Here is a 23,528-nt window from a genome sequence, read left to right on the forward strand (position 1 = left end):
TCTGTAGCGACGCTTTTGCCGCATAATTGTTCAACATATTCCCGCTTGAAGCCAAACCACCGCCAACCTTCGTTTGTTACAAGATTCGCACCTTCTCTCTCTCGTATTACCACCCGCACCGCACCGTTGGCATCACAGCTAACGTTACCATGTCGCTACCTGTCTGCTCCGCGGGAGCGTGTGACGTCGCACACGTGACGTATGTAAGAAGGTGCGCTTGTTTTAAGTCTCTGTGAGAAGGAGAGACAAGAAAGAATGGGAAACGCATGCAGTGTAATGCCCGCAGCTAAAAGCAACTGCATGAGAATGCAGTGTTTCCCATAAACTGCCAAGATACCTGTGGCGGTGGGGGCGTGGCTATGGGCGTGGTCACCATGACATCAACGAGTAATTTGCATAATTTACTACAATGATATCATTTTCATTAAAAAGGCTCAAAAAATGTATACTTACTAATTAATAATAACAGTTTTGTTTTAAACGTCCATCCATCCATTTCACAATATAATTACAACACTTTATGTACATATTTATATACAGATTTGCACAATAAGTTATTCACTGAAATATATTTATTAATTGTGGTTCTTACAAAAAATATATCTTATAAAATATAAAAGCTAAAATGTCTCTTAAAGCTCTGCCCCTTTAATTAGTGCATACTAAATCGTTTAACTTTAGCCTACTACTACAACCATATTATTTACCAGCAACATAAAGTGAAACAGAGGCAGAGATGTCCTGCCACAGTCAGTAACAAATAAACAGAAAACAGTAGTGGTCAAATACAAATAAAGCAACAAGAGAAGTATCCTACACTTCTCTTTTGTAAAGCAAATCTGAACAGCCTATATGGGCATCTACATCAACTATATGATTTGCCTGAGAAGCTGGACAGGACCAAAAAAAAAAAAAAAAATAAATAAATAATAATAATTTTAAAAAAAATCTATTTGTGGCGGACGTAATTCTTTCGTGGCGGGCCGCCACAAATAAATGAATGTGTGGGAAACACTGGAATGTATACTCGAATATCGCGATATAGTCATTTTCTATATCGCAGAGACAAACCCGCGATATATCGAGTATATCGCCCAGCCCTAGGTCATATTGTGATTTTGGGAAACACTGGAATGTATACTCTAATATCGCGATATAGTCATTTTCTATATCGCAGAGACAAACCCGCGATATATCGAGTATATCGCCCAGCCCTAGGTCATATTGTGATTTTTTTTCTAGATTTAAAACACTATTTTGTGGTCTACATACCATGTAAGACTTAGACTTAGACAAACTTTTAATGATCCACAAGGGAAATTGTTCTACACAGTAGCTCAGTTACAAATGATGCAAAGTGTAAGGATGGAAAGGACAATGCAGGTATAAAATAGACTAAAAATATACTGCAGTAGCAATATAAAATATAACATATATGTAATATTTACATAATATATGTACAGTATATGATATATACTGATATATTATATTATATGTTTATATCCATCCATTTTCTACCGCTTGTCCCTTTTGGGGTTGCTGGGTGCTGGAGCCTATCTCAGCTGCATTCGGGCGGAAGGCGGGGTACACCCTGGACAAGTCGCCACCTCATCACAGGGCCAACACAGATAGACAGACAACATTCACACTCACATTCACACACTAGGGCCCATTTAGTGTTGCCAATCAACCTATCCCCAGGTGCATGTCTTTGGAGGTGGGAGGGGCCTATCCCCAGGTGCATGTCTTTGGAGGTGGGAGGGGCCTATCCCCAGGTGCATGTCTTTGGAGGTGGGAGGAAGCCGGAGTACCCGGAGGGAACCCACGCGGTCACGGGGAGAACATGCAAACTCCACACAAAAAGATCCCGAGCCCGGGATTGAACTCGGGACTACTCAGGACCTTCGTATTGTGAGGCACATGCACTAACCCCTGTACCACCGTACTGGTTAATATGGAGCGTTGTTGGCGGTTTTAAAGGCCTACTGAAAGCCACTACTACCGACCACGCAGTCTGATAGTTTATATATCAATGATAAAATCTTAACATTGCAACACATGCCAATACGGCCGGGTTAACTTATAAAGTGCAATTTTAAATTTCCAGCTAAACTTCCGGTTGAAAACGTCTATGTATGATGACGTATGCGCGTGACGTCAATGGTTGAAGCGGAAGTATTCGGACACATTGTATCCAATACAAAAAGCTCTGTTTTCATCGCAAAATTCCACAGTATTCTGGACATCTGTGTTGGTGAATCTTTTGCAATTTGTTTAATGAACAATGAAGACTGCAAAGAAGAAAGCTGTAGGTGGGATCGGTGTATTAGCGGCTGGCTGCAGCAACACAACCAGGAGGACTTTGACTTGGATAGCAGACGCGCTATCCGACGCTAGCCGCCGACCACACTGATGATCGGGTGAAGTCCTTCGTCGCTCCGTCGATCGCTGGAACGCAGGTGAGCACGGGTGTTGATGAGCAGATGAGGGCTGGCTGGCGTAGGTGGATAGCTAATGTTTTTAGCATAGCTCTGTGACGTCCCGTTGCTAAGTTAGCTTCAATGGCGTCGTTAGCAACAGCATTGTTAAGCTTCGCCAGGCTGGAAAGCATTAACCGTGTAGTTACATGTCCATGGTTTAATAGTATTGTTGATTTTCTGTCTATCCTTCCAGTCAGGGGTTTATTTCTTTTGTTTATATCTGCTGTGAAGCCCGATGCTATCACGTTAGCTCCGTAGCTAAAGTGCTTCGCCGATGTATTGTCGTGGAGATAAAAGTCACTGTGAATGTCCATTTTGCGTTCTCGACTCTCATTTTCAAGAGGATATAGTATCCGAGGTGGTTTAAAATACAAATCCGTGATCCACAATAGAAAAAGGAGAGAGTGTGGAATCCAATGAGCCCTTGTACCTAAGTTACGGTCAGAGCGTAAAAAGATGTGTCCTGCACTGCACTCTAGTCCTTCACTCTCACGTTCCTCATCCACGAATCTTTTATCCTGGCTCAAATTAATGGGGTAATCGTCGCTTTCTCGGTCCGAATCGCTCTCGCTGCTGGTGTAAACAATGGGGAAATGTGAGGAGCCTTTCAACCTGCGACGTCACGCTACTTCCGGTACAGGCAAGGCTTTTTTTATCAGCGGCCAAAAGTTGCGAACTTTATCGTCGATGTTCTCTACTAAATCCTTTCAGCAAAAATATGGCAATATCGCGAAATGATCAAGTATGACACATAGAATGGATCTGCTTTCCCCGTTTAAATTAAAAAAAAATCATTTCAGTAGGCCTTTAAATGTTTTTTTAGAGGGTTTTTTTCTCACAATAGATGACTCTTCCCTTACTTGCATTGTTAGCCGCCTCTTTAAAGCATTTTTTCCCCCAATTTGCAATGCACAGACAAAGATATACGTGCTCTTGTCTCCACATAAGGATTGTGAATGATGAGCAAAATTCCATAAAAAGTGCAGCTCCCCTTGAGGAAAGTGCTCTTAAACTCAAGTCGTTGTGGGGATAAAAGACACCTGTCACAGAAACAGTCTCTTCCATTCAAAGCTCTCAGCCACAATGAGAAAGACCAAAGTGCTGGGAAAGGACCTTAGGGACAGGACTGTAGACCTGCACAAGAATGAAATGGGATGCAAGGCCATCAGCAAGAAGCTTGGTGAAAAAGCCACCGCTATTTATGCAGTAATTCTGAAATGAAAGGAATAAAATATGAGTCGTTCGCCCTCCTTCTGGAGATTCGTACTAGATTCGACCTTGTGGGGTAAGTATGAATCTGAAATGGTGAGGGACCGTGCCGGAATTACACCGGAGCCGGTTAATGTTCTCAAGGGACCAAATTCGCCGAGAAAAACCATACGTACCTCCTGCTCAGGAAGACACGTGCACAGGCCTGTCTGGAGATTGCAAATGAACTCATGAATGATTCAGAAGAGGCTTGCGAGAATGTGATATGGTCAAACCAGACACACAATTCAACTGCTTTTGGCTCAGCACAACTTGCCGTGGAAGTGGGTTGCCCCCTTGAAAAAGGAGCCTAATCTTCCCTGCCATTTTGTGTATTGAGCCTTGGCTTGTCTTTGTCGTTGTGGCTTGTGCAGCCCTTTGAGACACTCGTGATTTAGGTCTATATACCGTATTTCCTTGAATAGCCGCAGGGGCGCTAATTGATTTAAAACCTCCTGTCACTCCGGCGTTTACCGGAAGCCTGCGGGATGGCCGTGCATGCGCTAATTATTTTAAAACCTCTTCTCACTCCGGCGTTTACCAAAAGGAAAGCGGTAAATTTAGGTGTGCGCTTTGAGTGTGATGTAAGCATACCATCATGAAAAGCACATTTAATTAAAAAAAACGTTATTATGGTCTTACCTGTACTTATAAATGGAGTCCATTTGCAGCTCCTTCTGACCAAAAGCATCGATAACTTGTTTATAGAAGTCTTCCTTATTTTCTTTCTTCAGTTTTAAAAGTCTCTCTGTCTCGATGGAGATATTCCTTTAATTATTACCTCCTGCTTCGATTGAAAGTCCAGTTTAGAAAACTGTTTTATTTTAGATACCGGTATGTAATCCTCCATGTTAAAAGTTCAGGCGAGAGGAAAAAAAAGACGATCTGTTGCTGCGTGTTGTCACTTCTTCTGCAGTACCGGAAGTCGCAAGAAGGATCACTAGCGCCCTCTACCACCAGGAGGCGGGAGTCATTTAATGACTCATACCGTATTTGACACACGCAGCTACAGTATATTAATAAAACATAGCTGCTTACTGTTCTTTTTAGCATACCGTATTTTCAATAGCTTGGACCTTAAATCCTACTGAATAACTATCTTTTTTTCTTTGTGCGATTGCAAACTACTGAAATCAGCTTCGTCCATTTTGAAAATGAGGACAGGTGAATCGTCACTCGTGACGTAACGAATTTGACCCGGCGGAAGTTCTAGACATATGCTAAATATTTTGCAAAACGAGTTTGACCCGGCGAAAATTATAGACATGTGATAATAAAATTATATTTTGTATTTTCATTCAATATAAGATACTACAGTTGTCCCGATACCAATATTTTGGTACCGGTACCAAAATGTATTTCGATACTTTTCTTTAAAAAAAAAAAACGGACCGCAAAAATGGCTTTATTTTAACTACATTTTTTAGGGTACATTAAATATGTTTCTCATTGCAAGTTTGTCCTTAAATAAAATAGTGAACATACTAGACAACTTGTCTTTTAGTAGTAAGTAAACAAACAAAGTCTCCTAATTTTGTCTGCTGAAGTATGCAGTAACAAATTGTGTCATTTATCATTCTATTATTTTGTCAAAATTATAAAGGACAAGCTGTAAAAATGAATTATTAATCTACTTGTTCATTAACTGTTCATATCTGCTTATTTTCCGTTTCAACATGTTCTATCTACACTTCTGTTCAAATGTAATAATCACTTATTTTTCTGTTGTTTGATACTATACAGGTACATTAGTTTTGGATGATACCACAAATTTAGGTATTGATCCGATACCAAGTAGTTACAGGATTATACTATGGTCCTATTCAATCAATCAATCAATCAATCAATGTTTATTTATAGCCCTAAATCACAAATGTCTCAAAGGGCTGCACAAGCCACAACGACGTCCTCGGTTCAGATCCCACATAAGGGCAAGGAAAAACTCACAACCCAGTGGGATGTCAATGTGAAGGGGAGACCGGATGCAACGGACACCGAGTGGGTCTAGCATAACATTGTGAAAGTCCAGTCCATAGTGGATCCAGCATAATAGTGAGAGTCCAGTCCATAGTGGATCTAACATAATAGTGAGAGTCCAGTCCATAGTGGATCTAACATAATAGTGTGAGAGTCCAGTCCATAGTGGATCTAACATAATAGTGAGAGTCCAGTCCATAGTGGAGCTAACATAATAGTGAGAGTCCAGTCCATAGTGGATCTAACATAATAGTGAGAGTCCAGTCCAGAGTGGATCTAACATAATAGTGTGAGAGTCCAGTCCATAGTGGATCTAACATAATAGTGTGAGAGTCCAGTCCATAGTGGATCTAACATAATAGTGTGAGAGTCCAGTCCATAGTGGATCTAACATAATAGTGAGAGTCCAGTCCATAGTGGATCTAACATAATAGTGAGAGTCCAGTCCATAGTGGATCTAACATAATAGTGTGAGAGTCCAGTCCATAGTGGATCTAACATAATAGTGAGAGTCCAGTTCATAGTGGATCTAACATAATAGTGAGAGTCCAGTCCATAGTGGATCTAACATAATAGTGAGAGTCCAGTCCATAGTCCATTCAAAGTCCTCATGTGTCCAGGGACATATTTCCTGAATTTATAAACATAATATATATTTTAAAAAAACAAAGGTGATTTTGTGATGCTGAAAAATATCCATGTAATCGTAGTATTGATTAGATACGCTCCTGTACTTGGTATCATTACAGTGGATGTCAGGTGTAGATCCACCCATGGTGTTTGTTTACATTGTGACGCCGGTGAGCTACGGTGTGTAGTGAAGCATGTTTAGCTATTCCTCGTCCTGCAGGGATGATACTCGTATAAAACTCACTTTATTTGTCGCCATGGAGACGAGGACTAGTTATTTATAAGTAGCTAAAACACTGCCGACTACGGATGGACTTTAGCCGCTAGCTAGCTAGCCATGTCTTAAAGCACCTCTTCCCGAGGGTGTTTCAGTGTTATAACTTCACCTTTATCTTTAGTTTTTAAGCCAAAATGCGTCCGTTCTCCCTTTTCTGTCTACACACTGTGTCTGCTTCTAAGTACTCTGTGATTGTGCGCTGCCGAACATGCTCTTCTGCTCGTAAACCCATCATGACGTGAGTAGGATGGCGGAAGCTGGTGATCGAACCAGGAACCCTCAGGTTGCTGGTACGGCCGCTCTAACAACCAAGCCACGCCATCCCCTAGTCCTAATACAACTTATTCTTAAAGGGAGGAATCGATTTAGAATCGGTTCTCGTTTCAAACCGATTTTCGCAATGTTTTATATATAAAATATAACTTTTTCAAAACAGATTACAGGTTACAAAAGTGTCTTCTGGTTTAATGGGGACGGCCTTTAAACACATATTAAAAATGCATTATATATAAAAACATGTTTTTCATAATATATATATATATATATTTTTATACATTTTTTAAAATTAGTAATCGATTTCAAGTCAGGATGAATAAGAATCGTGATCTATTTTTTTCTATCACACTGCAAAAAGTCAGTGTTCCAAAACAATTTTAAAAAATACAAAAATGAGGGGTATTTTATTTGAACTAAGCAAAATTATCTGCCAATAGAACTAGAAAATTCGGCTTTTCAAGACTTTCCAAAACAAGTCAAATTAGCTAACCTCAATGAACCCAAAAATACCTTAAAATAAGTATATTCTCACTAATAACAAGTGCATTTTTCTTGGTTGAAAAAAAAATGACCTTTTTGCTCAAAATATAGAAAAATATTCTTAAATTAAGTAAATGCTAGTGCTATTATCTTGACATAATGATATGCATACATCATGATTTTTTTTTTCATGCTTGAAGTAAGAACTGATTACTTTAAAAAAGCAGTTTTATACTTTTTACTTTTTAAACTAATTTAGTTGTTTTTAAACTTCCAAAGAACAGATTTAACGATTAAAACATACATTTGCATAAACTGTATTCCTGACACATGACTGGCACACCCACACTGCAAAAACTGAAATCTAAGTAAGATGAAATATCTCAAATAAGGGTGATATTTGCTTATCTTCTGTTTGATAAGATCATTCTTCTCACTAAGCAGATTTTATGTTAGAGTGTTTTACTTGTTTTAAGGGTTTTGGTCCTAAATGATCTCAGTAAGATATTACAGCTTGAAACTGTTTTTGTCCACATGTCCAAAACACACCCAGCAATGGTGCTCTGCAAAAAGTCAGTGTTCAAAAACAAGAAAAAAAATACAAAATTAGGGTTATTTTATTTGAACTAAGCAAAATTATCTGCCAATAGAACAAGAAAATTTGGCTTGTCAAGACTTTCCAAAACAAGTAAAATTAGCTAACCTCATTGAACCCAAAAATACCTTAAAATAAGTATATTCTCACTAATAACAACTGTATTACTATACGAGTACATATTTTCTATTGTTTCATTGAAAATAAAACAGCAAAGTCCATTTGGCTGTCATCTGTTTTAATTATGAGACACAATTGTGTCAAAGTCATGATTTTTTTTTTACATGCTTGAAATAAGAAATGATTACTTTAAAAAAGTAGTTTTATACTTGTGAGTGTTGATGACACAGCTTTGCAACACTTGATATTCTAGTTTCAAGCATGTTTTACTCAATATAGGCCATTAAATCTCAGCAACAAGCTGTAATATCTTACTGAGATCATTTAGGACCAAAACCCTTAAAACAAGTAAAACACTCTCACATAAAATCGGCTTAGCGAGAAGAATTATCTTATCAGACAGGAAATAAGCAAATATCACCCTTATTTGAGATATTTCATCTTACTTAGATGTCAGTTTTTGCAGTGCACATTTTGCCTGTGACAGATTGATTTCAGTTTTTGCAATATGAAAGTTACAAACATTTAAATCTGAATTTGTTAATGAAGCACAGCAGGTTTTTTTATGTTTTTATTTTTTTATTTTACAAATTCTATATTAGAAGGCTGCTCAGGAGAAAATATGTTCTGGAAACAGAAGTATTGAGCAACACAATACGTTGATAATACAAGAAAATTGCATCCCTCAAGTTCAGGCAAAAATGACACCATCTAATTCTCCTCACCCTACATAATGTGATTTACATTCTTTTTAGCCTTGCAGGGCAATATGAATTGTATTTGGAGTGCTTTGTGCTCTAATGCAGCATCATTAGGAGCGTTTATGCATGCAGGAATACGTTCAATTACGGTTTCTCTTTGTAGATAAGTGGCAGTGGAGTCTTAATCGGATTAACCATGATTCTGTTCCGTTCACACATTTCTGCTGCTAATGGTACCGTTCATTATAATATTTTATAAAATGCATTTCCCACATGGAGATTGCGCTTCATGTTGCTGTGCAAAGTTAGTAAACACTATTTGAACTAGGAGGAGCTGTGTGCGTGCGTGCGTGCGTGCGTGCGTGGGTTATTGTTATTGCGACTGAATACTAATGCTGGAAATGTCAACAGCAGCCACATTTTTAAAGGTGTTACTGCAGCCTCGCAAGGTTCATATATGCAGATATTTTCCACAGCGCTACATTGCTTATTATTAGAGATGTCCGATATTATCGGCCGATAAATGCTTTAAAATGTAATATCGGAAATTATCGGTATTGTTTTTTTTTATCGGTATCGTTTTTTTTTTTTTTTTCTTTCTTTTTTTTATTAAATCAACATAAAAAACACAAGATACACTTACAATTAGTGCACCAACCCAAAAAAACTCCCTCCCCCATTTACACTCATTCACACAAAAGGGTTGTTTCTTTCTGTTATTAATATTCTGGTTCCTACATTATATATCAATATATATCAATACAGTCTGCAAGGGATACAGTCCGTAAGCACACATGATTGTGCGTGCTGCTGCTCCACTAATAGTACTAACCTTGTTAATTTTACTCATTTGCATTAATTACTAGTTTCTATGTAACTGTTTTTATATTGTTTTACTTTCTTTTGTATTCAAGAAAATGTTTTTTAATTTATTTATCTTATTTTATTTTATTTAAAAAAAAAACCAACCTTATCTTCACCATACCTGGTTGTCCAAATTAGACATAATAATGTGTTAATTCCACGACTGTATATATCGGTATCGGTTGATATCGGTATCGGTAATTAAAGAGTTGGACAATATTGAATATCGGATATCGGCAAAAAGCCATTATCGGACATCCCTACTTATTATATGTGCCACACATTCTGGAAATGCTATTGCAAAAATAAAAGAAAACATTAAAAAAGTGGAATGAGGTGAAATCTGACTAGAAAAAGTTGCAATGTTGACACAAAGCTGCCATGCAGGCTGTTTTTTTAAATTTTGTGTATCTTTTTTTGTCTTTTTTGGCCATTGCTAAAAACAAAACAAAAAAAAAGTCAATGTTATAATGAATTATTGACCTATTCAAGGCTCTAATTATTTCAAAAATTTCACTTTAAAATGTTTTATGTGGAAAATATTGCATATATTGTGTGGTTGCCATACAAAAACATTGTTTTCTTTGACAAAAGAGCATAAAACAAACAAAATAATAGTTCAAACGTAATATTGACAGATATATCTGAAGTTGATCTCGTACACTATCGTTCAAAAGTTTGGGGTCACATTGAAATGTCCTTATTTTTGAAGGAAAAGCACTGTACTTTTCAATTAAGATAACTTTAAACTAGTCTTAACTTTAAAGAAATACACTCTATACATTGCTAATGTGGTAAATGACTATTCTAGCTGCAAATGTCTGGTTTTTGGTGCAATATCTACATAGGTGTATAGAGGCCCATTTCCAGCAACTATCACTCCAGTGTTCTAATGGTACAATGTGTTTGCTCATTGGCTCAGAAGGCTAATTGATGATTAGAAAACCTTTGTGCAATCATGTTCACACATCTGAAAACAGTTTAGCTCGTTACAGAAGCTACAAAACTGACCTTCCTTTGAGCAGATTGAGTTTCTGGAGCATCACATTTATGGGGTCAATTAAACGCTCAAAATGGCCAGAAAAAGAGAACTTTCATCTGAAACTCGACAGTATATTCTTGTTCTTAGAAATTAAGGCTATTCCACAAAATTGTTTGGGTGACCCCAAACTTTTGAACGGTAGTGTAACGTAAGTGTTGAAAGTAAAAATAAATAATAATACAAATGTATCACTTTCTGAGTGGGGCACCTTTTGGATCCTAAATATATTTAATGGGATTTTATTTATCTTTTCACTGTGATTACTCAAAAATATTAATGAATTAATATCAATGGTGTCTTGCATTATTGATATTTTTAAGGCTCTAATTACTTCACATCAAACATTGCTTTCTGAAGGTTTTGGGCAGTGGTGGAAATACTGCATATTTCAGTTTTATTATAAAAAACAAAGTTGTCTTGACAGAAAAGGCATAAAATTAGAGATGTCCGATAATGGCTTTTTGCCGATATCCGATATTCCGATATTGTCCAACTCTTTAATTACCGATACCGATATCAACCGATACTGATATATACAGTTGTGGAATTAACACATTATTATGGCTAATTTGGACAACCAGGTATGGTAAAGATAAGGTCCTTTTTTTTAAAATTAATAAAATAAAATAAGATAAATAAATTAAAAACATTTTCTTGAATAAAAAAGAAAGTAAAACAATATAAAATCAGTTACATAGAAACTAGTAATGAATGAAAATGAGTAAAATTAACTGTTAAAGGTTAGTACTATTAGTGGACCAGCAGCACGCTTACGGACGTGTGCTTACGGACTGTATCCCTTGCAGACTGTATTGATATATATTGATATATAATGTAGGAACCACAATATTAATAACATAAGAAAACAACCCTTTTGTGTGAATGAGTGTAAATGGGGGAGGGAGGTTTTTTGGGTTGGTGCACTAATTGTAAGTGTATCTTGTGTTTTTTATGTTGATTTAATAAATAAAATAAAAAAATTTAAAAAAAAAAAACGATACCGATAATAAAAAAAACGATACCGATAATTTCCGATATTACATTTTAAAGCATTTATCGGCCGATAATATCGGCCGGCCGATATTATCGGACATCTCTACATAAAATCTTTTTGTTTTTTTAAATTTTATATCAACCTGAAGTTGCTATACTGTAGAGATTTACTGTAAGCGTTAAATAAAAAAAATAAAAAAATAATTTGACTTGTTTTTAACATTTTAATGACCCTTTATGGTCCCCAGGAACCCTAAAGGTTAAAAACCCCCAAAATCCATATATTTTGTTTTGATTTGAAAATAAAAACTATCAAAATGGCCCCCGCAGGCTTTAATTTTTCCGTGTGCGGCCCTCAGTGGAAAAAGTTTGGACACCCCTGGTTTACGCCGACACTCTGGTCTTTGATTTGCAAAGGATACCAAATATCATTTGTTTGCCGTGCACTGTCTTGAAATGTAAACAGAATGACCAATCATTTATGGTAGAAGCCTAAAGGAGGAAAAAGTACTAACTGCAATACTATTAAACAGTCAACTTTGAATTAAATGTCTTTTACTATATTTTTTTTCAGCTACTGTTGATTGATGAAGGCTGTTTATTAACTCTCGATACTGTTATAAGTGTATAAAACATAATGGCTGGAATAAATCACCTTTTCTTAACCAATTGCTGCTGATATATTTGTAATTAATAGTATACATTTTAACTCTTTTTAACAGCCCAGTCCTTGGTTTTGTGTAATTGCCAGGCCAAAACGCTGCAGCTGCAGCAGCATCCCAAGTGTTTTCTGCTGGGAGCGAACATGTCATCCGCGTACTTCAATCACACGCTGTCCTCCGAGACCCGGGCCTGTTTGCCCGCCTGTCTACCCCTTTGTCCCCCTTGCGTGGGGCTGTTGGGAGCAGGATGTGGCTGCACAGGCTATTAGCGCAAACCCCCAGCGGCTCCTCGGAGGAAGCCAGACATGCATGACCCTGGAAACTCTGGTTCCTCCTGTGATGAAATATTTACTCTTATATTTGTTTTCCAGTTGCAGGTGTCTTTTGTCTTGTACACAACCCAAAACCAGTGAAGTTGGCACGTTGTGTAAATGGTAAATGAAAACAGAAAACAATGATTTGCAAATCCTTTTTGGACCTAAATTCAATTGAATAGACTGCTAAGACAACTGGAAAACTTGATTTTTTTGCAAATGTTAGCTCATTTGGAATTTGATGCCTGCAACACGTTTCAAAAAAGCTGGCACCAGTGGTAAAAAAGACTGATAAAGTTGAGGGATGCTCATCAAACACTCCCCAGGTGAACAGGCTAATTAGGAACAGGTGGGTGCCATGATTGGGTATAAAAGGAGCTACCATGAAATGCTCAGTCATTCACAAACAAGCAGGCATGTGATTTTTCCGTCTAAAGTCGGAATTCCGTCTTTTTTAATCTCGGGGAGAAAAAAAAAATATTTCCCTTTTTTCGTTTTTTTTTTCCGACCCTAAATCAAGATTCGAGACGTAGTTTATATTACGCCGTAGTTGATTGGTCGATATGTTCCTTGTGACCAATCAGGACATCTGTTATGAATGATGACGTTAATAACGTCATCCTACCGCCATTTTCCATATGTAAACGATGTCGGTTCTCGAGAGAAAGGACGCTTTACGAGTAAAATAAATTGATAAACATGTCACAAATAAGTTTCGATGGGACTGGATGGAAAGGGAAATCACTGATACTGTTGGGAAGAAGGAAGTTACGACTTTGTTCGGTGATTTTATTCGGAAAATCGATCGTCCTGGAAAGGTTTTGTGCACGTGGTGTCATGATAATATTGACTATGGATCACGAGGTTTCAAGGCTTTGGAAGTACATGCGAAACGCCAAAAACATATGAAACAACTTGAAGCAAGGAAAACAAACTTTTCACTAGCTGGTACTTTTGGATGTCAACCGAAAGTGAGCAAACCTTACGGACTTCATCCTTTGTTTACATCGACAACTGTCGTAGACATCGAGAGGAAAGATCCGCCCACTTCAGTTGCAGACAGGGTTGATAATAATGAGGTAAGCTAACAAATATTTGCTTGCAAAATACGCATGTTTGTTTTAAATATTAACCGATTTTTGCTTTGCGAAATATAAATGGGTTTTTCTAAAAATAAAAAGCCACGTGAAAATATATTATGAAATTACAAAAATTCAAAGAGTCGCATTATTGAATCCAGTTAACAATTTATTTGAAATAAATTTGCATATAATACTATTTTGTAATATTAAGTTCTTATGTAGTCTGTTGAAACTATTGTCAGTGGTGTAACAATCTTGAAGGTAAATATTTTCACACTTGTTTCATGCAATATGTCAGTGTCCTCACATTATTATTATTATTTCGTATATTCAAATATGAGTAAACAATACTAAACACGTTTAATTATTTTCATTAATTTATATCCTATTTTGGCGAAAAGAATGAAATGTTTACATTTGGTATTTTGTTAAATACATTTGCAAGGAAAGCTCATGTTAGGGCTGGGCTCTCCGAGAAAGCTAATGTGTGAAGTGAACTGAAGTAATGTGGTAATACTGTAAATAAACTGTAGATAATAACACTGATCAATGTGACACCTGTGGATGTGAAATGAACACAAGATGTAAATATTAGTGACTAAATACTGTTGGGACTGAACCATATACAGTGATTCATTAGGATCATTGGGTTATGTATGTTCTATTAATGATGTTTTCATGTCTTTAAACACTAAAATATTTTCTTCAAATAGTGCTGTCTTTGTTAATTTTAGCATGTTAAGTTGGTGAAAAACCAGGAGCTTCGGGGGGCGTTGCCCCCATTGTCCCCCCACCAGTGCCCTGGTGGGGGGCCTTCGTCCCCCAGACCCCCAGAAATGTGTTCAGTCTTTTTCATTGTGGTCAAATCACATGCCTGAACAAGGATGGGGCGAGGGTCACCACTTTGTGAACAAATGCGTGAGCAAATTGTCGAACAGTTTAAGAACATTTCTCAACGAGCTATTGCAAAGAATTTAGGGATTTCCCCATCTACGGTCTGTAATATCATCAAAAGGTTCAGAGAATCTGGAGAAATCACTGCACGTAAGCGGCTAAGCCCGTGACCTTCGGTTCCTCAGGCGGTACTGCATCAAAAAGCGACATCAGTGTGTAAAGGATATCACCACATGGGCTCAGGAACACTTCAGAAAACCACTGTCAGTAACTACAGTTTGTCGCTACATCTGTAAGTGCAAGATAAAACTCTATTATGCAAGGCGAAAGCCATTTATCAACAACACCCAGAAACGGCGCCGGCTTCGATGGGCACGAAACTCATCTAAAATGGACTGATGTAAAGTGGAAAAGTGTTCTGTCGTCTGATGAGTCCTCATTTCAAATTGTTTTTGGAAACTGTGGACAAAGAGGAAAAGAACCATCCGGATTGTTATAGGCGCAAAGTTCAAAAGCCAGCATATGTGATGGTATGGGGGTGTATTCGTGTTGTTAAAAGGAAAGGCCATGTAACACATTGGTACAAATGCCCCTGTGCCATTTTTTTTGCAATTGGTTGCTGCCATTCAATTCTAAGTTAAAGGCCTACTGAAATGACATTTTTTTATTCAAACGGGAATAGCAGATCCATTCTATGTGTCATACTTGATCATTTTGCGATATTGCCATATTTTTGCTGAAAGGATTTAGTATAGAACAACGTCGATAAAGTTCGCAACTTGCCCCTACCGGAAGTAGTTGTGACGTTGTCAGTTGTTCACTCCCTCATATTTTCCTATTGTTTTCAACGCAGCTAGAGCGATTCGGACCATTACCCCATTAATTTGAGCGAGGATGAAAGATTTGTGGACGAGGAACGTTAGAGTAAAGGACTAGAATGCAGTGAAATACATATTTTTTTTCACTCTGACCGTAACTTAGGTACAAGCTGACTCATTGGATTCCACACTCTCTCCTTTTTCTATTGTGGATCACGGATTTATATTTTAAACCACCTCGGATACTATATCCTCTTGAAAATGAGAGTCGAGAACGCGAAATGGACATTCAGTGCCTTTTATCTCCACGACAATACATCGGCGAAATGCTTTAGCTACGAGCTAACGTGATAGCATCGTGCTTTAACTGCATATAGAAACAAAAAAAATAAACCCCTGACTGGAAGGATAGATAGAAAATCAACAATACTATTAAACCGTGGACATGTAAATACACGGTTAATGCTTTCCAGGCTGGCGAAGGTTAACAATGCTGTGCTAACGACGCCATTGAAGCTAACTTAGCAACCGGACCGCACAGAGCTACGCTAAAAACATTAGCTCTCCACCTACGCCAGCCAGCCCTCATCTGCTCATCAACACCCGTGCTCACCTGCGTTCCAGCGATCGGCAGAAGGACGAAGGACTTCACCCGATGCGTTTGGCGGCCCGGAGACGTAGGAAGTCAAGGTGAGGTCGGCGGCTAGCGCGTCTGCTCTCCAACAAAGTCCTCCTGGTTGTGTTGCTGTAGTCCGCTGCTAATACACCGATCCCACCTATAACTGTCTTCTTTGCAGCCTTCATTGTTCACTAAACAAATTGCAAAAGATGTCCAGAATACTGTGGAATTATGAAATGAAAACAGAGCTTTTTGTATAGGATTCTACGGGGTACCATAACTTCCGTTAAACTGTCTTCGTCACGCGCATACGTCATCATACCGCGACGTTTCAGCCGGATATTTCCCGGGAAATTTTAAATGTCACTTTATAAGTTACCCGGCCGTATTGGCATGTGTTGCAATGTTAAGATTTCATCATTGATATATAAACTATCAGACTGCGTGGTCGGTAGTAGTGGGTTTCAGTAGGCCTTTAATGATTATTTGCAAAAAAAAAACCATGTTTCTCAGTTGGAACATTAAATATCTTGTCTTTGCAGTCTATTCAATTGAATATAAGTTGAAAAGGATTTGCAAATCATTGTATTCTGTTTTTATTTACCATTTACACAACGTGCCAACTTCACAGGTTTTGGGTTTTGTACTACGCTGCTATGTGGATCAAAGCGATTACCATTATTTTCTTCGCTTTTATGAATTGAGTCGGTTAGCTGGTTTTAATGTCGTGCATTTCTACAAGCCTTGGACACACAGGTTTCTTTAAAATGAACAAATCTTCCATCTTTTATGTCTTCTTCCCACAGGAGGGCAGAGCCACGGTCAACCAGGACACCAAACTGGACAACCGAGTGATTGATCTCAGGGTAAGTCGTTGTCACTATGAAGAAAAATGTGTAGCTTTGCCGAAGAACTTTAGGTTTCAGTGCCTTAAAGTGATGGCGGCATCGTCACAAATCCATCCCTGGCCACCAAAATGTGTCTTGTTGAGAAGATATTCCCGACAGGACATTTGGCTCAGTGAGAGATTTTGTTTATCTGTGGCGTCAATATCTAGTCTGTCAGCTTCCGCGATGAGTTTCGCCGTTAGAAATATTTGCATACTACATATTTATACGTTACTGGTTACTGCAACTGCTCTGCATGATCAGGGTTTATGCGGGTCATTAAAAAGTCATTGAATAGATTTTGCAAAAATGAAGGCCTAAATGGCACTAAAAAGCATTACAATTCAATGTGAAGAGGCATTAAAGTTATATAATGCGGATAAATCACACATGCTATTAGCTAATCACAAGTCGGCAGGCAGCAGTTAACAGTAGAGATGTCCGATGATGGCTTTTTTGCCGATTTCCGATATTGTCCAACTCTTAATTACCGATTCCGATATCAACCGATACTGATATATACAGTCGTGGAATGAACACATTATTATGCCTAATTTTGTTGTGATGCCCCGCTGGATGCATTAAACAATGTAACAAGGTTTTCCAAAATAAATCAACTCAAGTTATGGACAAAAATGCCAACATGGCACTGCCATTTTTATTATTGAAGTCACAAAGTGCATTATTTTTTTTTAACATGCCTCAAAACAGCAGCTTGGAATTTGGGACATGCTCTCTCTGAGAGAGCATGAGGAGGTTGAGGTGGGCGGGGTTGTCGGGGGGGCGGGGTGGGGTATCGGTAAGGGGTAGCGGGGGTGTATATTGTAGCGTCCCTGAAGAGTTAGTGCTGCAAGGGGTTCTGGTCGATAAATGCTTTAAAATGTAATATCAGAAATTATCGTTATCGGTTTCAAAATTATCGGTATCTGTTTCAAAAAGTAAAATTTATGACTTTTTAAAGCACTTCCTTTGCGTGCCGGCCCAATCACATAATATCGACGGCTTTTCACACACACAAGTGAATGCCATGCATACTTGGTCAACAGCCATACAGGTCACACTGATGGTGACCGTATAAACAACTTTAACACTGTTAAAAATATGCGCCACACTGTGAACCCACACCAAACAAGAATGACAAACACATTTCGGGAGAACGTCCGCACCGTAACACAACATAAACACAACAGAACAAATACCCAGAACCCCTTGCAGTACTAACTCTTCCGGGACGCTACAATATACACCCCCCGCTACCCCCTACACCCCGCCCACCTCAACCCCGCCCACCTCAAGTTCCTCATGCTCTCTCAGGGAGAGCATGTCCCAAATTCCAAGCTGCTGTTTTGAGGCATGTTAAAAATAAAATAATGCACTTTGTGACTTCAATAATAAATATGGCAGTGACATGTTGGCATTTTTGTCCATAACTTGAGTTGATTTATTTGGGAAAATCTTGTTACATTGTTTAATGCATCCAGCGGGGCATCACAACAAAATTAGGCATAATAATGTGTTAATTCTACGACTGTATATATCGGTATCGGTTGATATCGGAATCGGTAATTAAGAGTTGGACAATATCGGAATATCGGATATCGGCAAGAAAGCCATTATCGGACATCTGTAATTATTATTGTTCAATGCTTACACATGCCTATACAGACAGTTGTAACCTTTTGTTATATAATAACTATCTACAGTAGGACTGGGCTTTCAATTTAAGTGACATTAAAAAAGGCATTAAAAACAAAACCAGTAACATATATAAATAATTTATATACATTATAATTTCCAAATACTGCAGCTGCCATTATGCATGATCAGGGTTTCTGCGGGTCATTAAAAAGTCATTAAATGGATTTAGCAAAAAAAAGTAAGGCCTTAAACAGCATTAAAAAGCATTACATTCAATGAGAGGCATTAGAAAAATACCATGCGGTGAAATCACACATGCTATTAGCTATTTACAAGTCGGCAATTGTAGGCAGGCAGCGGTTAACGGTGCCAAATTTCTTTGGTGTGACCTCTGCTGTTACCTTGACGCCGCCACAACTGGCAGCTGCTGCTACCACAATAGAAACATGAATATTTAAATTCTCAGTTTTGTGAGCCAATTCTAATTCAACAGATAATAACAATTAATGTGAACTTTTTAACTAATCAAGATTAGAGATAATGGCTTTTTTGCCGATATTCCGTTATTGTCCAACTCTTAATTACCGATTCCGATATCAACCGATACCGATATACACAGTCGTAGAATTAACACATTATTATGCCTAATTTTGTTGTGATGCCCCGCGGGATGCATTAAACAATGTAACAAGGTTTTCCAAAATAAATCAACTCAATTTATGGACAAAAATGCCAACATGGCACTGCCATATTTATTATTGAAGTCACAAAGTGCATTATTTTTTTTAACATGCCTCAACACAGCAGCCTGGAATTTGGGACACGTTCTCCCTGAGAGAGCATGAGGAGGTTGAGGTGGGGGGGAGGGGTGTATATTGTAGCGTCCCGGAAGAGTTAGTGCTGCAAGGGGTTCTGGGTATTTGTTCTGTTGTGTTTATGTTGTGTTACGGTGCGGATGTTCTCCCGAAATGTGTTTGTCATTCTTGTTTGGTGTGGGTTCACAGTGTGGCGCATATTTGTAACAGTGTTAAAGTTGTTTATATGTCCACCCTCAGTGTGACCTGTATGGCTGTTGACCAAGTATGCCTTGCATTCACTTGTGTGTGTGTAAAGCCGTAGATATTATGTGATTGGGCCGGCACGCAAAGGCAGTGCCTTTAAGGTTTATTGGCGCTCTGTACTTCTCCCTACGTCCGTGTACACAGCGGCTTTTTAAAAAGTCAAAAATTGTACTTTTTGAAACCGATACCGATCATTTACGATTTTACATTTTAAAGCATTTATCGGCCGATAATATCGGCAGCCAGATATTATCGGACATCTCTAGTCAAGATTATCATTGTCAAGCATTTACAAGTGTGTCTATACAGACAGTTGTAAGCTAATTACAATGAATTAAAAAGCATTAAATTAGTTGTGCTGATACCTGCAGAAACTGATGATGTTAGGATAGTTCCTTTCCTGGCGGCAGTATAAAAATGTCAATGGAAATTTGAAGTTCCCCCCCATTTTCTATTTGTACGCTTTATTCCGCCGTTTAACAAAACATGTTGCAGCAAATACGATTTGACACTCTTTTTGCTTTAAAAAAAATGAAGCCAGACAAGTTGCTATCAGTGCAATATAAATCACTTCTGCTATAAATCTATGTGGGAGGGACGTTGTACTTAGGCGAGCAAAATGCAGAATGTTTCCTCCCACACACACACACACACACACATACTTACAATGTAGGAAAAGTGCTAACACCTCAGCACGCCCAAGTACTGCATCTCACAACAACACCTGTTCCTCTAACACTCTGCACTTTGAGCCCTGTGAAGCTATAAAGTGGTTCCTATGCTGGCAGACACTCGAAAAGGGGACCGTAAAACCCTGCAAGTGATGTAGTTGCTACCATTCTTAAACACAATGTGCTTTGTTTTAGAATGCCCGGAGAGAAAAAAAAAAAAGGTTACCTGATTTAATTTAGATTGTGCAAATTAGTTAGACTGAACTGTAGTTCTCTTGTTGAGGAAACTAATCTGTGCACGTTTGTCCAAGCGTTACTTTAGCTTTTTGATTCTGTGCATATAAGGAGTCTTTCAGCTGAAAATTTGCATCGGTTGCACGTGACCTCGGTTTGCTTAAGAACATTGTGGGAAAACGGGTGTATTCGTAGTGGACTGCCTTTAGGATAGGACTTTATTGTCATTGCAACAAGTACAACAAAACTATGTTTTCAGCACAAACCCGTTCAAGATTAGACAAACAAACAGTGTACAGGGTTACAGAAGAGGAACGCTGATGGGTCGCCACGAGGCGCCCCGTAAAAGGTGGGAAGGTAAAACGCTGGGGAAGAAGATGAGTAAAAAAAATACAATCGAGACTGTGCTCCTAAGGGGCCCAGTCTGGAGTGGGAAAAAACCTCCATGCCATGCACACATAAACATGTTACATATAATCACGACAACTCGCAACAGAGGGGAGAGGGGAGTTGGGGCCTTGGAGGTCGACTGCTGCTATAAACAAATAAATGATAAATGGGTTATACTTGTATAGCGCTTTTCTACCTTCAAGGTACTCAAAGCGCTTTGACAGTAATTCCACATTCACACACACATTCACACACTGATGATGGGAGCTGCCATGCAAGGCGCTAACCAGCAGCCATCAGGAGCAAGGGTGAAGTGTCATGCCCAAGGACACAACGGACGTGACTAGGATGGTAGAAGGTGGGGATTGAACCCCAGTAACCAGCAACCCTCCGATTGCTGGCACGGCCACTCTACCAACTTCGCCACGCCGTCCCCGCGCTATGAAGCGCTGCCAGCCGTCCATCATCCCGAAGGGGAATCAAGCGGTGGTGAAGGCGTGGGGTGGGGGAGGGGGGTGTGTGTGTATATCCCCATTGTCTTGGGTGTGTTGATGTAGTGTCCGTAGGCCTGTGGCCGTTCTGCATGCAAGCAAAAGTTCGACTCCAGGTGTCGTTGAGGAGGGAGGGAGGTCAAAAGCGTCCATCATTGAGGTGTCCTCTGGGGTGTTTTCAGAACAGCCTGCTCCTGCGTCAAGGGCATTCGAGGGAGTTAAATCGTAGATTAGGAATTTTGTTTTTCCGCGAGCAGACATTACAATGGCTTGTCTGTTCTATTCGTCCATGCTGGCCCTCATATCCAATTTTTCCCTTTCAACCAGCTTTTTCATGATGTGATCCATCTTGCGATTCAGTTCAGAAATCGCCCCAGTCTGTGATCCCACAGCCCGGCCCAAACCTTCCGTTACGACGAACAGCCTTTGGGCAATGGTTCCATCAGGGCAGTCAGGCTCCCCAGAACCTCTTTTCCTCGTTGAAAAGATTTTGTCAATTGAGTCAAGAGTCCAGCTGATCATTTCCATGTCTGATGTTTAGATTTGGAGGACAGCGCAAAAAAAGAGAATTCGAAAAAGTGTAAACAAGACAAACAAAAAGAGCAAGCAGGGAGAAGAGAGCGGAAAAAAATGTGACTCCCCTCACCAGAGGCAAGACAGGAAAGGAAAAATGTTGCATTTAATGCCAACAAAGCAAGCATGCCTGATCAAAGCGTTTAAAAGAAGGCTCCACGTCCCAAAATGTGCTAGCTCCATGCTAAATGTAATTGGAAATGCCATATATATGCTGCTGATTAGCACTAAAAACGTCCACATTTGGTAATCAAAACTATAACTCATACAGTGTTATGTAACTGTTCCCATTTTTACAACAAGAATGGCCTCTTAGCATTGGTAAATGAAATAAAAGTCAAACAATGGGAATTAAAGAGACACTATAGTGCAGGGGTGGGCAATTAATTTTGACCGGGGGCCGCATGAGCTACCCGAGCACTGCTGGAGGGCCACATCGACAATATTTCAATTAAATTTTGCTCAATATTATTTTTGATGTATACCGTAAGATAAATAATAATAATAATAGTAATACTTCAACATAGTGTGTGTAACAGCATTCCACGACTAATATATATAAATTAACATTAATAATAAATGACAGTAAAATAAGCACACGTATGACTGAAGAGTCATAGTGTAACTTTGTGTGGTGTTTGAGTTGTCCGACTTTTTGTGTGGCCTTAAACGCACCAGTGGTTTAGTGCTATGCGTGTTGGTGACAGATGACAAGTTGGTTTTGGCCTGGTTTGTACGGCAGAAAATGACTAGTTTTTCGAGATAGAATTGTTTTACTCATGTTTTTGGTGTGGTTATGTCCGAATATAAACAGTTTTGTTCAATAAAGTGATCGATATAATTCCTGTCCTCGAAGCATCTCGATAGACGTTACAATAATTGAACGGTGTTCAATTGAACGGTGTTGACGAACACCGTTAGGGCCGCTTGTTGTCACTGTCACTCAAAGTTGCATTGCAAAATTACATAGAATAAATATGTTTATTTTGTTTAGAATTCAGATGGGATTTGATTTGGTGCGCGGCATATACTTGCTGCGCGCAGCAGACGCTTGAGCAGTGCGCAATTGCGCAGGCACGCACCTTAGGTGAGGGGACGTGGCTTTGCAGTTCACGTGTTGTTGAAAACACGGCATTCCTCATCAACTTTTCTCTTTTTAGCGTCTCGGGTGTAAACCGTGCATCACTTGTCGCTGCATGTGCACCTTCACTCGCAGGTTACACACGGACACACGCCCATAAATAATACTTTTCAAAATAAAAGCAGCACAGTTGTATTGCGCGCAGGACATAGATGTTTTTTCAACTTTATTTTGTAATTGCAGTTGTTCACATTCACTCACAATCACGCATACGTCCACACGGAAGTAATACAAATAACGATTTTCAAAACAAAAGCAGCACCGTTGTATTGCACACTCGAAATAGATACTTTTTAAAATTTATTTTGTAATTTATAATTGGCCTCACGCGGGCCGGACAGGGACGCACAAAGGGCCGGATGCGGCCCGC

At 38.9% G+C, this 23,528-nt stretch overlaps 1 protein-coding gene across 1 annotated transcript in view; it reads left to right on the forward strand.

Moving 5' to 3' along the window:
- Positions 1-23,528, forward strand: part of dars1 (aspartyl-tRNA synthetase 1) — a 111,298-nt gene that overhangs the window by 47,767 nt on the left and 40,003 nt on the right. The window contains exon 9 of the mRNA XM_062068485.1: positions 16,879-16,938. Coding sequence (XP_061924469.1) covers positions 16,879-16,938 — 60 coding nt within the window. The remainder of the gene's footprint in view (positions 1-16,878; positions 16,939-23,528) is intronic.

Source organism: Entelurus aequoreus, linkage group LG13 (assembly GCF_033978785.1).
Source record: "Entelurus aequoreus isolate RoL-2023_Sb linkage group LG13, RoL_Eaeq_v1.1, whole genome shotgun sequence".
NCBI lineage: Eukaryota > Metazoa > Chordata > Actinopteri > Syngnathiformes > Syngnathidae > Entelurus > Entelurus aequoreus.